We start from the raw sequence: 14,503 nt of genomic DNA, 5'->3' as shown, positions 1-14,503 counted from the left end.
TCTTATGATTTAATTATGGACTTATGGCTCATGTATTATATTAGTTACCAAATAAATGCAACTGTTCTTCTATTGGTCAATACATGCTTCTTTTATATTAGTGTTTGTATATATATGTATATATATGTATTAATGAATTATTTATGCTTAGTGTATTGTATTGATTACCAAATAAATACAACTGCTTGGTCAATTCAAGTCTTTTTAGTCTCATCTTATAATTACTTCATTTTTTTTATCAAGATTTTTTCTAATTTTTAAATTCTCCATATTAAAACTCGTTCAAAATTTTATACTTTGTAATTTATTGACTCTATTTTAGGTAAATTTGCAGCACAATTAAATTACTATCTATTAAGTTAACAAATGTAAATGGTGTTTTTATATTTTCTCAAGGTTATTGCAACTAAGTTAAGAGAATAATTTCTAAATAAAAAATATTAATACTATTTTAATATAATCAAAGGTGATGATGATGACGACTTTATAAATTGTTATCAACCCTAATTGTAACATAAATTTCATTTTTTATGACCTAATTGGAAAAGTGCGTAGTGGGTATGCCGTCCACATTCCCTTAATTTGCCGGGATATAAAAATTTTAAAAAACTTAAAAAATTTTAAAAAAATTGTGTTAAGCTTAGACTTTTTATAACCCTTGAGTTTTTTCATTTATTATTTTTGATTTTTGATCTTTCATTAACGCTCGAGGTTGGGCAAGCCCTTGGGGCCTGGTGGACAGCCTCAATCCTTCGGTACGACGTCGCTTGACCTGGATGATTTTTCTCCTATTTGACCTTTCCCCTGACCGCAAAAGTCAAGGAATGCGTAATCTCTCTCTCCCTCCCCCCCTCTCTCTCTAAAAATCACTCTTCCGTAGCTTACACTTCTCTGTAAGCTATTTTCTCTCTCCTCCCGCCGGTATGGTCGCCGGAATCTGACGATATCACCGGGAAACATCTCAATTGATATCCGGCTTCGATCGGGTCGTCGAATTGTACGGCGATCGGCTGATCTTTACATATATTTATATATAATATTATTATTGATCTTCGTTGATGGAAGATTGTTTGAGTGGCGACGAAGATTATTATTATTCTGATCGAGATTCTCTCGACGGACTTGAAAATGAAGAGTCCGATTTGCAGTGGATCCCTCCCAAAGGTCCTTCAAGCAAGGTATTCGATACCTGCACATACATATACAAATACATGTTAGGTTTGCTTTTTTTTTTTTTTAAGTCTAACATTTTCTTGGATGATGGTAAAGCTTTCGGTTGTATCATCTGCATGTTATTTCCTTTCTATCTCTATCTTGGAAAAGTTTCAAATATTTTTTCTTGGATTATTCAGTACTATATATATACACACTATTATTGTCACTTAGTTAGATTGAGATTGTTGATTTGAAGTTTTAGTGATTGAGTTAGTGGTAATTTGGTTGTTGTGGTTCAGAACAGTTATTATTATTATTGTTGTTGTTGTTGATTTTTGGGGGAATGGGGGAAGGGAAGCTTTGAAACAGGTCTAACTCTATTAAATGGATTGAAAAGATTCAATTTTTTAGTGATGCCTGCTATCTTTTACCTTTAATACTTTATAGGTAGTGGGTCGATTTTTTATTTATTTATTTGCAACCAAGATGAAAGTAATTTTAAATTTAGGGACATATGTGCATCTTCATCTATGCAGAATTGAACTATCTTTGCTTTGTCAAGTAATTTTAATCTTGCCATATTTCCCTTTCATTATTTTTATTTATTTATTTATTTTTTTCTCTTATCTTATTTTTAGGACTTAAATTTGTAAGACAAATAAGTACAAGGATAAACTTCATCCCCTCAATTTAAACTGACGAACACTTTTATGATTTGTTAATTTTATTTTGAATAGTTTTAAGGAGTGTCTGTTTCCTTTTATGTGCATTTCCAAACAGGTTTCTGAAATTGATATGTTCCCTTAACCCTTTTTGGGCCTTCTGCAGGTAATCACTAGAGAGTCGCTTCTGGCTGCACAGGTAAAAAAAAAAAAAAAAAAAAAAAAAAAAAAAAAAAAAAAAAAAAACCTAACTAATTACCTCTTTTATGGTGCGCTCTCCTGACTATATTTGCGTTCTCCTATTAGTACTGATCTTTGAACTACTATGCATGTGTAGAGGGAAGATTTGCGTAGAATAATGGACTTGTTATCGGTAGGAGAACAACATGCTCGGACTCTTCTTATTCATTACCGTTGGGATGTCGAAAGGTTGTTTGCGGTGCTTGTGGAGAAGGGGAAGGCTTGCTTGTTTGCTGAAGCAGGTGTGACTGTGGTTGACCATCATGAGCTTCACTCACCACTTTCTTCTGTAGTAATGTGCAATATCTGCATAGATGATGTACCTGGTAGTGAGGTGACAAGAATGGCCTGTGGCCATTACTTCTGCAACAGTTGTAAGCATTTTGCCATTTGTTCTCTCTCTACTGCAGCATAGTGGATGCATGAAGATTAAAAAACCATAGAATATATTATATGCTCCCTCTATCCCACAAAAAATGTCCACCTTTCCATTTTTGGCTGTCCCAATTCAAATTTCAATGTACTATTTTTTAAATATTCCTACTATACCCTCCTTAACTTGAAATTATAAAAGCAATTAAAGTATGTGGACCCACCATAGAAGGGTATATTTGGAAATTCATTCCCTATCACTTTAATAAAAATATATTAAAAACTACACACTTAAAAAGTTAGGTTTTCAGAAAGGGACAATTTTTGTGGGACAGAGGGAGTATGTAGTCTTAATGCATAAGTGAACACCTAGATAAAATAGGACTGTGTTCCTTTAATTATAGCAATGCGTTGATGGATTTGATTATTTTTTATATGCTATGAAATTCTTACTTACAAAATTTGAGTCCAGTCTACCAATGTTTTAAGTCTGTAAATCTTTGCCTTTTCTTTTGTTGCTAGGAGACATCTGTTGTACTTCATTTGAAGTTATAAGATATTGCATACATTATTATCTATGGGGCTTATTCTTTATATTTCCTATTTTTAGGTTGGACGGAGCATTTTATTGTGAAGATAAATGAGGGTCAAAGTAAGCGTATTAGGTGCATGGCACACAAATGTTATGCTATTTGTGATGAAGCTATTGTTAGAAATTTAGTTAGCAAAAGGCACCCTGATCTAGCGGAGAAATTTGATCGTTTTCTTCTTGAGTCATATATCGAGGACAATAAAATGGTTAAATGGTGCCCAAGTGCTCCTCACTGCGGGAATGCAATACGTGTTGAGGATGATGAATGTTGTGAGGTTGAATGTTCATGTGGCTTACAGTTCTGTTTCAATTGCTTATCTGAAGCACACTCTCCTTGTTCATGTCTGATGTGGGATTTGTGGACGAAGAAGTGCCGCGATGAATCAGAAACAGTTAATTGGATCACGGTTCATACAAAGCCTTGTCCAAAGTGTCACAAACCTGTGGAAAAGAATGGTGGCTGCAACCTTGTGAGCTGCATCTGTGGGCAAGCCTTTTGGTGTGTGTTCTTTCTACTAGTCTCTGTTTCATTTGTTCAAGTTATTTACATCTTCGTAATCTTCTGATGAAGGACATGATTTTTTTTCTTAAATATGTTTTCCAGTGCCGTCCGTAAGTGCTATTTACATCATGTCATTTACTTAGCTGTCTTTTACCCAGGATTTTTTTAACTTCTTTTTCTTTTCTTAGAGTGGGACATTGACCTTCTCTGAAGTTTCGTTTAAAAAGAAGTAGAAGGATATATGTTTTGGAAATTATATTGACATCTCTTTTTGGTTTTGCTTTAATTGTTGATAAAATTCCCCTTCAGTAAACAAGCTGTCAGCAATGAGGCCGGGTTTCAAGCCAATTTTGCTGTTATTAAATTCGTTCTATTTTTTTTTTTTGTTTAAACCTTTGCCACTAGTCATAGTGACGATGTTGACAACAATTTGCTATACAGTTCTCCCACTCTCTCTAATAGACTTCTCTTAGTTATGTATTTGTCTTGCCCTCTCTAACAAGTGATTGTTTTATCAACTCTTTCTATAGCTCTGTTTAATAAACTACTTAAATAAATTTATAAATCGACAAATCGACATAAGTTAATAAATAAAAAAAACTGACATAAGGTAATAAATAAATAAAAACTGAAATTCGACAATTTTTCGTGGAATTTCTCTCTATGAGTCTACTCCCTCTAAGCATATTTAAAATTTTTAAAAGGAGTGGTGGTGGAAGGTAGTGGTGGTGGTTGAGGCGGTAGCGGCGGTAAAAGGCGATGGCGGCAGTGGCGGTGGTTGTAGTGGTGGTGGTGGAAGAACGAGGGACCAAGAGAGAAATACATCACAATCTTGTCAATCAATGAAAAGTACATAGACAAATTAGTAAAATAACAAATTTACTTAAAAAGAAAAATCGGCTTATTAAAAGGAGTTTCTACAAGTAACATTTTTTTACTTCTCTGAAATGGACTTCCTCACCATCGGCTTCCTGGAAAAAGCCTTTACATACGTGTAACCAAGCGTCGCATATATATATATATATATCTATTTATTTCTAAAAGGAATTTTGGAAGCTCCCCCAAACAAGGCCTTTATTATACTATTTTTTCAAAATGAGCATATTGAACACTATGTTATATAAAGAAATTATTTTACTCTAAAAAAGTAAAATAAAAATATTAAATAATATGAATTTTTTGTAATGTCCATGTGTCTTTTTGTTTGAAGATTTGACACATCTGGCATGTGGATACATACCTGAACCCAACACACGTACCCGAGTCCATGTAACATAGAGAGAAATATACTTTTAACTTGTACAGTCTTGGCCTTTGGCGTATATGGTGATATGTACCAAAAACTTCTTGACAACATCTCTATTAATCCTCTTCAAACTGCTCACCAAATCAGTTGGAATGTGGCTTACACTTTGGATGTTGGGCTGCAAGAGCTGGTGGGAATGTTCAGTTTTTAATTTCTGGTGTTGTGTAATTTGAACTGGTTACGTAAAGTGGTTAGGGAGCTGAGTTTTGCTTCTTTCTTTTCTGCAGTGTTTTTCCTTTATTGGGATTTTTCTTGTTAATTTCCCTGCTTGCCAATTTCTGGAAGTGGGTGTTATTTAGTTGCCTTGTAAGGGGGAGGCCTTCCTTTCCTTTGGTTGCCTGTTTAGCTGTTTAATAAAAGCTTGCCTAGGAAATATATATATATATATATATATATATATTTAAAGAGGCGATATTTTCACTCCCCTTTTCTATGTTTGCACTCCCATCTTAAAACAAATGACACTTTTAACCCTAATTTCACAATTGAATTTTGTTTTATTTTATTTATTATTATTTTTTTTTCTAATTACACAACTACCCTTCAAATATGGAACGATCTTTTCATCTCTTTTTCTCTCTCTCCAATCTTTATTGTTTTTGGTCTCTTTTTGATTGGATAAAAAAAAAATCCCAAAAGAAAAGTATGAAAAAATAAAAAGATTCTCTCTTGAATAAATTATCTCTGTTGACACGACTCAAAAAAAAGTACCCCCAAAAAAAGTTCTCTTTTAAATAAATTATCTCTTTTGACAGGATTAAAAAAAAAAAAAAAAAAACCTTTGATTAAATTATGTCTTCTAATAGGACCAAAAGATAAAGAAAGTATAGTATGAAAAAAAATAACAGTTATCTCTGGTGAATTAGTTCTCTCTTTTGACAGGACCCAAAAAAAAAAAGTACTCTCAAAAAATAAGCTATATCTGTTGAATAAATTCTTTCTTTTGATGGGACCACCCAAAAAAAAAAAAAAAAGGTACTAAATGAAGTAAAGAAGGTAAAAGAAGTTATAGTTTATAATTTAAAGGGTAGTTTTGGTATTATAAAATAAGGGATGATGCATTAATGAGTTTAGGAGTCGTCTTGTAATTTCTTTTAAAAAAAAAGGTAAGTGGAGTGCAAATGTAGAAAAGGAGAGTATAAATACCTTCTGTCTTCTAAAAAACTTGTAAAGAAGAAGTCAGTTTTATTTCTAAAACACTTGAGGGGTAGCTGGTGTTATTTAAGCAAACCTTGGGGGAGGTGATATAGTTTACTCTTTATTTATTTATTTATTTTTTCTTGGTTGTGCTAAGGGGCCATTTCTTAGTGCATTAGTAAAATGTTCTGATTGTCAAGGGTGGTGAGAATGTTGGTTAATATCTTGAAAGCAGCCGCTTTGTGCAAATAATGCCAAATGTTAGGTCTGGTCCACCCCTCTCAGCACCTTGATTAACAAGGTAAGGAACTTTTTTTTTTTTCCTGGTGGTGATTTTCTTGTTTTCTTCTACTCTGGTGATGAGGTGGCTCTGAAAGCAGTTAGAAATCAACTGTAATCAATCTGTTTAAGATGTTCTTAGTGATAATTTACACTAGAAAGATTTTTATCATCATCCTCCTTACCTTAAATCCCATATGAATGGGGTTGGACACATGAATTTTCTTTTTCCATTCTTTTCTATTACATGCCATCTCACCCTAATATTTATTTTTTGAATATCTTTTATGATCAGTTAATCTCACAACAATTTTGGTCATCTTTTTTGTCTCTTACCTTCTATGCCTCTTCTTACTAGTGCATCCATAAGTCTTCGTTGTATATGTCTATACCATTGAAGTCTAAACTCTCTTATTTTCTTACTAATGGGCGTTACTCCTAATTTCTCTCATTCCTTGGTTACCATATCTATTCTAGTCACTCTGTCCATCCATCTTAACCTACTCATTTTTGCTACGTGAAGGCATTGCTCTTTCTTTCTTTCTTTTTTTTTTTTCAAAGGCTGGCATCGTAGCCCATATAGAGTAGTTGGCCTGATACTGTCCTATATAATTTTTCTCTTAACCTATTTGTGATTCTTTTGTTCTATAGAATGCCACTAGCTTGTCACCATTTTATTGATCATAATTCAATTCTACTAGTTAGATCACATCTATTTCTCCATCTTTTTGTATTATTGATTCTAAATATTACAAGTGGTTATTTGAAGCCCACACGGGCAACTCGATGAAAGGTCTTTGGGGGTACTCCCCTAAGTTGAAAGCCAAAGATTTCTGTGTTTATTATAAGATGGATGTTCTGCGTGCATCCCTGAACCTCGATATGGGACCATAATGCAAGTCACTTTGCCACGTCTCCATTAGATGAAATTATAAACATATATTCTTATTTGTGAATTTGCATTCCTTAGTTATTATTATTTTTTTTTATCAAGCTTCTCTCTTGCTTTGAGCATTATATATGGCAGGATGAATAATGTTAGTTAAGATATTGTTCTTGAATGACTAAGATTACAAGAATAAGGCAGAATGAATGTTAACATGTATAGAAATTTCCCCCCAAAAGATTAAGATATACAAATTTATGTTATGTTGTTTATTTGGTGGGTAAAAACAATTGATGGGCTGTAAATGACTACTGATTCATGTTGAAAGTTTTTTTTGTCTTGTTATGGAGAGGGTGGAAAAGGAGTTGGTTTACCAAACTGTCACGACCGCAAATTTAAACACAGGAAGCTCTTGTCCCAAACCTAAATAATCCGTCGTAATACTAAATCAAACCAACACTCCAACCTGTGTCTCCATCAATACTAAACAGTTTAATATATCAAGGCCGTCTGTTAAACTCCCATAAAAAATATAGTATATGAGTATCATCTATGATTCATGTATTAACTATGAACAACAAAAGATAACTATACAAAGAAAGAGAAGTAGATGGTTGCCATCTCTCTAACACGTGCCTCCATCAACGAGTACCTGAAAAATAATAATGGAGTGAGCTCACAAGCTCAACAAGGGTATTGTTAAACACTATCATTGCTCAGCAAATTGACCTTGCCTTATATTCCCATATTTAATTATGATTCATGTTAACAAATTAGGTTGTCTCAATATAAGTAAATTAAATTCTCATTAATTAACTTATTCTAATATCAATCTTACATGATTATTAATATCTAATTAATTATTATATTTGCTACCGCTTGCACATTTATTACAATTTCCTTCACTTAAACCTTTTCTTAGCTAATCATCTTGATTAACTTATTTTTAAATTTCCACTTATCTAACATGAATCCTAGGCTCCCCTCAAACAGGTGGGTTGTTCTTAAAGCCACGAGTATAGGATCCAACACTCCCATACTCCAACAAGGTGGTGTGCATTGCATAGTCCTGGACTACTGAAGACATGTAATTGGGCTTGTACGTCTACTAGATGGTCCCAGACCACGTCCACATAATAAAGGCACGCTCAGCCCAATGGCCATAACAAGAAGGGTAGTGCACTCTGAAATAGGCTGGTCTTGGACCAAATGACTAGCAAAGTCCTCATAGAGTTAGTCCCGGACTAACTATAAAATTAGTCAGATAATATCCATACAATTCCCAATACACAACACATCCTTATCCACGTCAAAAAGTATATGCATAATCCTTGCTCTACTACTATGTTTTGACCATGGCTACAATACTCATTCAATTACTGCTATATATATATATATATATATATATATGAATGTATTAACACAGGTATTCTAATATAATCAAATTGAAATGCACACAACCTCACTAATTCATATGCACTGATATATATTGTATACATACAAAGGTGACTACACAGAAGTAGATACATTCAGAGATTATATGTATATTATATTTATATATATATGCACACCTATATACACATTTATGGGTGCACAACATTACACTGATCCGCTGATTCGTATTCATAACCCCATAATTTGTAGCAACACAAAATCAAATCTATCTTTTATTCTTTTCGCATTATCCATACTCAAATAAACAATTAAAACCTATATATATACGCATTTATGATTATAGGCAAAATCAATTCAACAGAACCCAAAATCTGAATTAATCCCATTGCAAGTTGAAACCCATTAACAAATGAAAAGAATATAAGTACTAATATTACTGATTATCAACTCAAATGGTAAACCAGGCATAAGCAGATATGTACGTACTCACACACACATATATATTGTTTAAGCATATGTAGATACACAAATCTAAATCTTTGTGAAGGTACTAAAAACCTCTGTTACATGGACTCTTCAAAAGTAGTGAAGTACCCGTGTCGGACACGTATCCCTCGGACATGGGTATGGGATATGTGTCCGACACTTTTGGTTGGACATTTAATTAAAAAGCATATCCTATCATTTAATTCCATTTTATTATTTCTTTAAAATGAGTTAAATGCCTATATTGAACATTATATTAGATAAAAACATTACTTTACTCTAGAAAATAAAATAAAATAATTAATAAAAAGAATATTTAGCTGTGTCCGTGTCCTTCTGTTTGGAGATTTGACACCTCCTACGCATGGATACATATCCGTGTCCGACACCTGTACCCGAGTCCATGTAATATAGCTAAAAACCATATACTGAGTGCATTGTCCCAACTATCTGGGTCATCAATGAACTATATCAGATAAAAGTCAATAAATTCCTAGATGAATCCATCAAGTAATTAAGACTTACCATATGAATACATGTATGTTATACATATACCACAGTGAGCATGAGCAATCTTTAGAAGTAACAAATCTAAGATTAATACTTCTCTCTTAACAGATTAAACAATCATATATTCACATCATCACCAAACAAGCATCATCATATTTAGTACATAAATTCATCAAATTAAATTTCATACATGCTTGTTCCTGTCAACTAACTGCATCCTGAAATTAAATATAACCCAAGGTACATACTGATTTATCTATTCTAAATTTATCACCAAGCATCTAATTAACAGGTTACGATAATATATGAAAATATAGTGCAAGATCAACTTGCCTTGAACTGTAGTTTTTCCTTTTATGTAATTTTCCTCTTCTTCTTCCTCTCTCTCTCTCTCTCACACACACACACGCGTTCTGTTATGTGACCCTTTTCTATTCTTATTTATTTAAAATAAAAGTGAAGTCAGAAAAAGGGTTTAAATGTAAAGATTTTTGGTTTGGTGGGGAAATCTGTAAATTATGTGAGTTGAAGGGGTTGAATGTAACAAACAAAAACAATATAAAAAAGAAAAGAAAAGAAGTTTTTGAATTGGATGCTGACATACATGTACAATTATATTCTCTTGCCATTACATCTCTAGACTGCAAAGAAAGCTTGACCTGTTGCTTGTCTCTTGGGCTCCTGATAATTCTGGGACATTCATGGCATAATCAGGAAATTTAACAAAGCATCCAAATAGCATGAAATTCATTTCGTAAAATATCTTGCCCTCTAGGCCCATGATGAAATATTATAAACCTGAAAAATATCATGTGAATTTACAGAGTTCATATTCCAAATACTCACAGGATTGCTAGTGACTTGCAGTTTTTTTTGTTTTTTGTCAATGGCAAGAAACTCACACAGCCACTTTGCTTCTTTGGAGACTCGATCCCTCACCATCCATTTTGGGAGGTAGAGGAGATACCACTGGGCCACAAGGCCCTTGGTGCTAGTGACTTGCAGTTAGAATGGCTGAAGTGGTAGAAACCACTTTATCCTATGTATTTTAGGCTTGCTTTGGCAATCTATATTTTTTTCCTTTTGGGAGATTGGATGAATACTATCTTTCTACTTTTCATTCTTTTAAAAGCCAATTGTTTAGTGGGAGCATATGAGTTGACATTGTTGAGATGATCATATTATGTCTGTGTCATATATATATATATTCCAGGTTATAGGTTGATTGCTTTTTGGAACCATTTTTTTAAAGCCTGTGGCCTTACTCATCATGACTTTTTGCAGTAAAGTTTAAGTTGAATTATTTTATCTTACTTTTAGTTCCTTTTTGTGTAGTTGGCTTTGCGGTGGGGCTACTGGCCGAGATCATACTTGGTCACAGATCAGTGGTCACAGTTGTGGTCGCTATAAAGAAGATAGAGAGAAAAAGGCGGAGCGTGCAAAGCGTGACCTTTATCGATACATGCATTATCATAATTTTTACAAAGCTCATACTGATTCTTTCAAGCTTGAATCTAACCTGAAGGAGACCATACGAGAGAAGGTATTGAATTCGGAAAAGAAGGATTCAAGACTTAGAGATTTCAGCTGGGTTACAAATGGACTTTACAGGCTCTTCAGATCAAGACGGGTTCTATCATATTCTTACCCATTTGCATTCTATATGTTTGGTGATGACTTGTTTAATGATGAAATGACAAATGAGGACAGGGAAATAAAAAAAAATTTATTTGAGGATCAGCAGCAACAGCTCGAGGCAAATGTTGAGAAGCTATCAAAGTTTATAGAAGAGCCATTTGATCAGTATACGGAAGACAAAGTTATGGAGATACGGATGCAAGTCATCAATCTCTGTGGGATCACTGATACCCTGTGCAAGAAAATGTGAGTATGGCTGTTGTAAAGCCTGAAACCTTATTAAAATTATTGAGACTCATGCATCTTCTGACTTCTTGCAGGTATGAATGCATTGAGAATGACTTATTGGGTTCTCTCCAATTTGGTATCCACAACATAGCTCCATACCAGTCGAAAGGCATAGAGAGGGCAGCCGAACTTTCTGTCTGTTTGGGTGCTAAAGTTAACAACACTGAGAAATATCCAAACCTAGAGTATACAAATGGTAAAATGACTTTGTTTGTAATCCCTACTCGCTATGTGCTCGTGAAGTATTACTCTTATATTTCTGATTAGTGGTTGAAATTTAATGTGGAATTCCTTAGGTTAGCTTTTCATTAATTATCTTGATTATTGGTCACATGCATAGGACTTCGATTGAGCTCGGATTTTATTTTATTAATCTGGAGTCGGTTAATGGATATATCTGCCATTCTACTCTATTTGGGGCCATATGTAATGTTTGCCAAAGCTACCATGTCTTTTTTCAACATGAACCTAAATGGCTTTTCTCAACTTGAACCTACCATGTCTTTTCTCAACCTGAACCATACCATTGTTTTTACAATTGAACTTCATTTCACATGAATAAATCATCTCAGCTGATGAAGCTTTTACAAATTTGTCAGGATCTCTAATTTTTCATTCTTTCTTGTCACAATATTATTTCTCATGTCACTTTTGATCTTCTCAATGCCTCATCTTGTAGACTCATATAAACTCGAATTATAGGTATGCCTTTCTCTGACTGCATGATGTTATCATAAAACTTTGATGTATTCTGGCTGTGTAAAATATTGAAATTGAGTTTGATGGGTGTTCTTAATCGCTAATATCAGTAGCATCCTGAAATTTTATAAGTAGAATTTCTTTTATAGTTTTAGTATAGAGTCGGATATTGATAATATAATGATTACGCTTCGAAACCTAAAGATTATCCAAAGAGACTATTTTTGATACTTAAGGTTAAAAACACAAAAGGATGGTGAGATGGGTGATGATACAATTTGTAGAATTGGAGCAGGTTGGACAAAATGGAAATAGTCTTGTGGGATTTTATGCGATAAGAGAATAACAAATAAATTAGAAGGAAAATTTTATCAAACAGTTATTAGGCCAACTATATAAAAGGTTCGAAGTGTGGGGCTGTAAAAAAATAAAAAATAAAAAAAAATTCAGGTGGCAAGAATGAGGATGTTAAGGTGGAAGATAGGAGTGACTAGAAGAGACAAAGTTATTAATCTTTTTTTTTCCTAGTTGGTACTCACACACACGTCTCTTCTGAGACTTGAACCCCTGACCTCCCTTTGGGAAGTAAGAGGTCGATACCGCTAGGCCACTGGCCCGTTGGTTGACAAAGTTACTAATCAAATTTTGAGGGAGAATTTTGGAGTGTTGCCAATTAGTGATAAAGAGAAAATTGACAGGTGGTATGGACATATCCAAAGAAGATGTATGGATGCTTAGATATGAAGAGGGAGATTAATTTGCATAGAAGGTAGGAGACTAAGAGTGCAACTGAAGTTAACATAGTATACAATCATTAGAAATGATCTAAAAAATTTCAATATTATAGGAGAGTAATAGAAAAGAATTAGAAAAGACAATTAATGTGACTCCATTCATTAGATATGTTGTACTGCCTTCTAGTGCATTTATGATTTCTAATGAGTATCTTCTGTAATGAAGATTTCCCACAATGGTTGTTTTCCTTGAACTTTGCATAGTTGCCCTTTATTTTCAATGCATGTCACCACAATCCCTCCTTAAAAGTAACATATTGCAGAAAGTATGACTCGCTATTGTAGAGGTTGTGTACAATTCAGAATCAACAATTAATCACTGCGTAACTGCATATGGTTCTACAGGCCATCCCATTTGCAAAGATGAATAAACCAATATTCACCTTTTTTTCCCTTTCAAACTATATATATATGTATGTATATCATATAATTCCTCTAGTTATACCTCAATGTTGAGATAAGTGTCTTTTAAAACACTGCTAACACTATGTGATCGTGGCAGGTACAACAGAATCTAATCAACCTTCAGGCCCTGGGAGTTCGGATGAAAGTGGATGCTCATCACGTAAACGTGCTAGAAAGGGAACTCTTTGTGATGGCATGTTTGATCTCAACTTGCCTCCTGAGGTCATTGATAGAAATTGATCTTAGAATTGCCATTCATTTTATATACAAGTGTACAGCTCAGCTCTAACTTATGAGCACTCTTTTTTAAATGATTATTGGTGGATTAAGTACCCGGATGTTTTGCTTTTTATTTTTCAATTTTCCAATTTCGTAGCTCCCCCGTCTTTTTGAGATGACATGGAAGAGAAATTAGGGCGGACTTATTTTTAAATCTTCCCCTTTTGTTTTTGGAAATCCTTATATTGTAAATATTCTTTCATTAGGTTCCTATGCATCATAAATCTTTGTATCCTCTACTCGAGATACAAAGGATGCTAATCATTGGGAGGATGGCATGATAGGATAAATATGGGGATATTTAACTGACTTCGGTTTATTAATGCTGTAAAGCTTCTGTTGGGTTATCTTTATTTCTCATTTGTATTTGTTTTTAATTTTTATTCAGCTCTAGTTATGGATGAATAGTGAATACCGACTGTTTCAATGAACATAAATCGTTGTATTTTCTACTTGGAGACGATGTTTTTGGAGTCTTCTGGTGAATGTTTTTTTGGTTGTTGATGCTGTTTCAATTGATAAGGCTGAAATTGGGATTATAGTAAATTTGGGTTGTGATGGATTGTTGTAGAAAGGTTTTTTGATTTGAGTATGTGAAAATGGAAACATATTGAATCGTAAATGGTCATCTTTTGTGTGTGGGAGGTCTCTCTTTTGATTTGCAATGGCCGTAGGAGTTAGTTAACAATTTACTTTGTGTTGCTGTTCTTGCTTGTGTTTCGGAATGCCCCTAATTTGTTGGATTTGTTCCTTGTCATACTCTGTCTTTTTTACGTTTTCGTAGGGTTTCTCTGGAAGTGGGAGTTGGGAAGCATAGGGAACAGTTGAAGGATACTGTAGTGCTCTGGGGGCGTAACAAGAAGTTTTGGAATGGTTTA

At 33.8% G+C, this 14,503-nt stretch overlaps 1 protein-coding gene across 1 annotated transcript; it reads left to right on the top strand.

The window, feature by feature from the left end:
• Window positions 1-820: 820 nt before the first annotated feature.
• Window positions 821-14,088, top strand: LOC132300748 (probable E3 ubiquitin-protein ligase ARI2). Its single transcript, XM_059797967.1, has 7 exons — window positions 821-1,178; window positions 1,984-2,016; window positions 2,155-2,431; window positions 3,040-3,520; window positions 10,858-11,406; window positions 11,481-11,644; window positions 13,444-14,088. Exons 1-7 carry the CDS (start codon window positions 1,059-1,061, stop codon window positions 13,584-13,586), a joined length of 1,767 nt encoding a protein of 588 aa, XP_059653950.1. The 5' UTR covers window positions 821-1,058; the 3' UTR covers window positions 13,587-14,088.
• Window positions 14,089-14,503: the final 415 nt, after the last annotated feature.

Source organism: Cornus florida, unplaced genomic scaffold, assembly GCF_030987335.1.
Source record: "Cornus florida cultivar Cherokee Brave unplaced genomic scaffold, ASM3098733v1 CherokeeBrave_3.0.0_Hap2_Chr03, whole genome shotgun sequence".
NCBI lineage: Eukaryota > Viridiplantae > Streptophyta > Magnoliopsida > Cornales > Cornaceae > Cornus > Cornus florida.
The sequence above is the reverse complement of the archived record's forward strand: the minus strand, read 5'-3'. Positions and strand labels throughout refer to the sequence as shown.

Excerpts from the sequence above, each read along its gene's own strand:
- LOC132300748 (XM_059797967.1), top strand. The coding sequence starts at position 1,059 with ATGGAAGATTGTTTGAGTGGCGACGAAGATTATTATTATTCTGATCGA. Across the intron at positions 1,179-1,983 it reads CCAAAGGTCCTTCAAGCAAG|GTAATCACTAGAGAGTCGCT; the intron begins GTATTCGATACC and ends GGCCTTCTGCAG. Across the intron at positions 11,645-13,443 it reads AAACCTAGAGTATACAAATG|GTACAACAGAATCTAATCAA; the intron begins GTAAAATGACTT and ends TGATCGTGGCAG.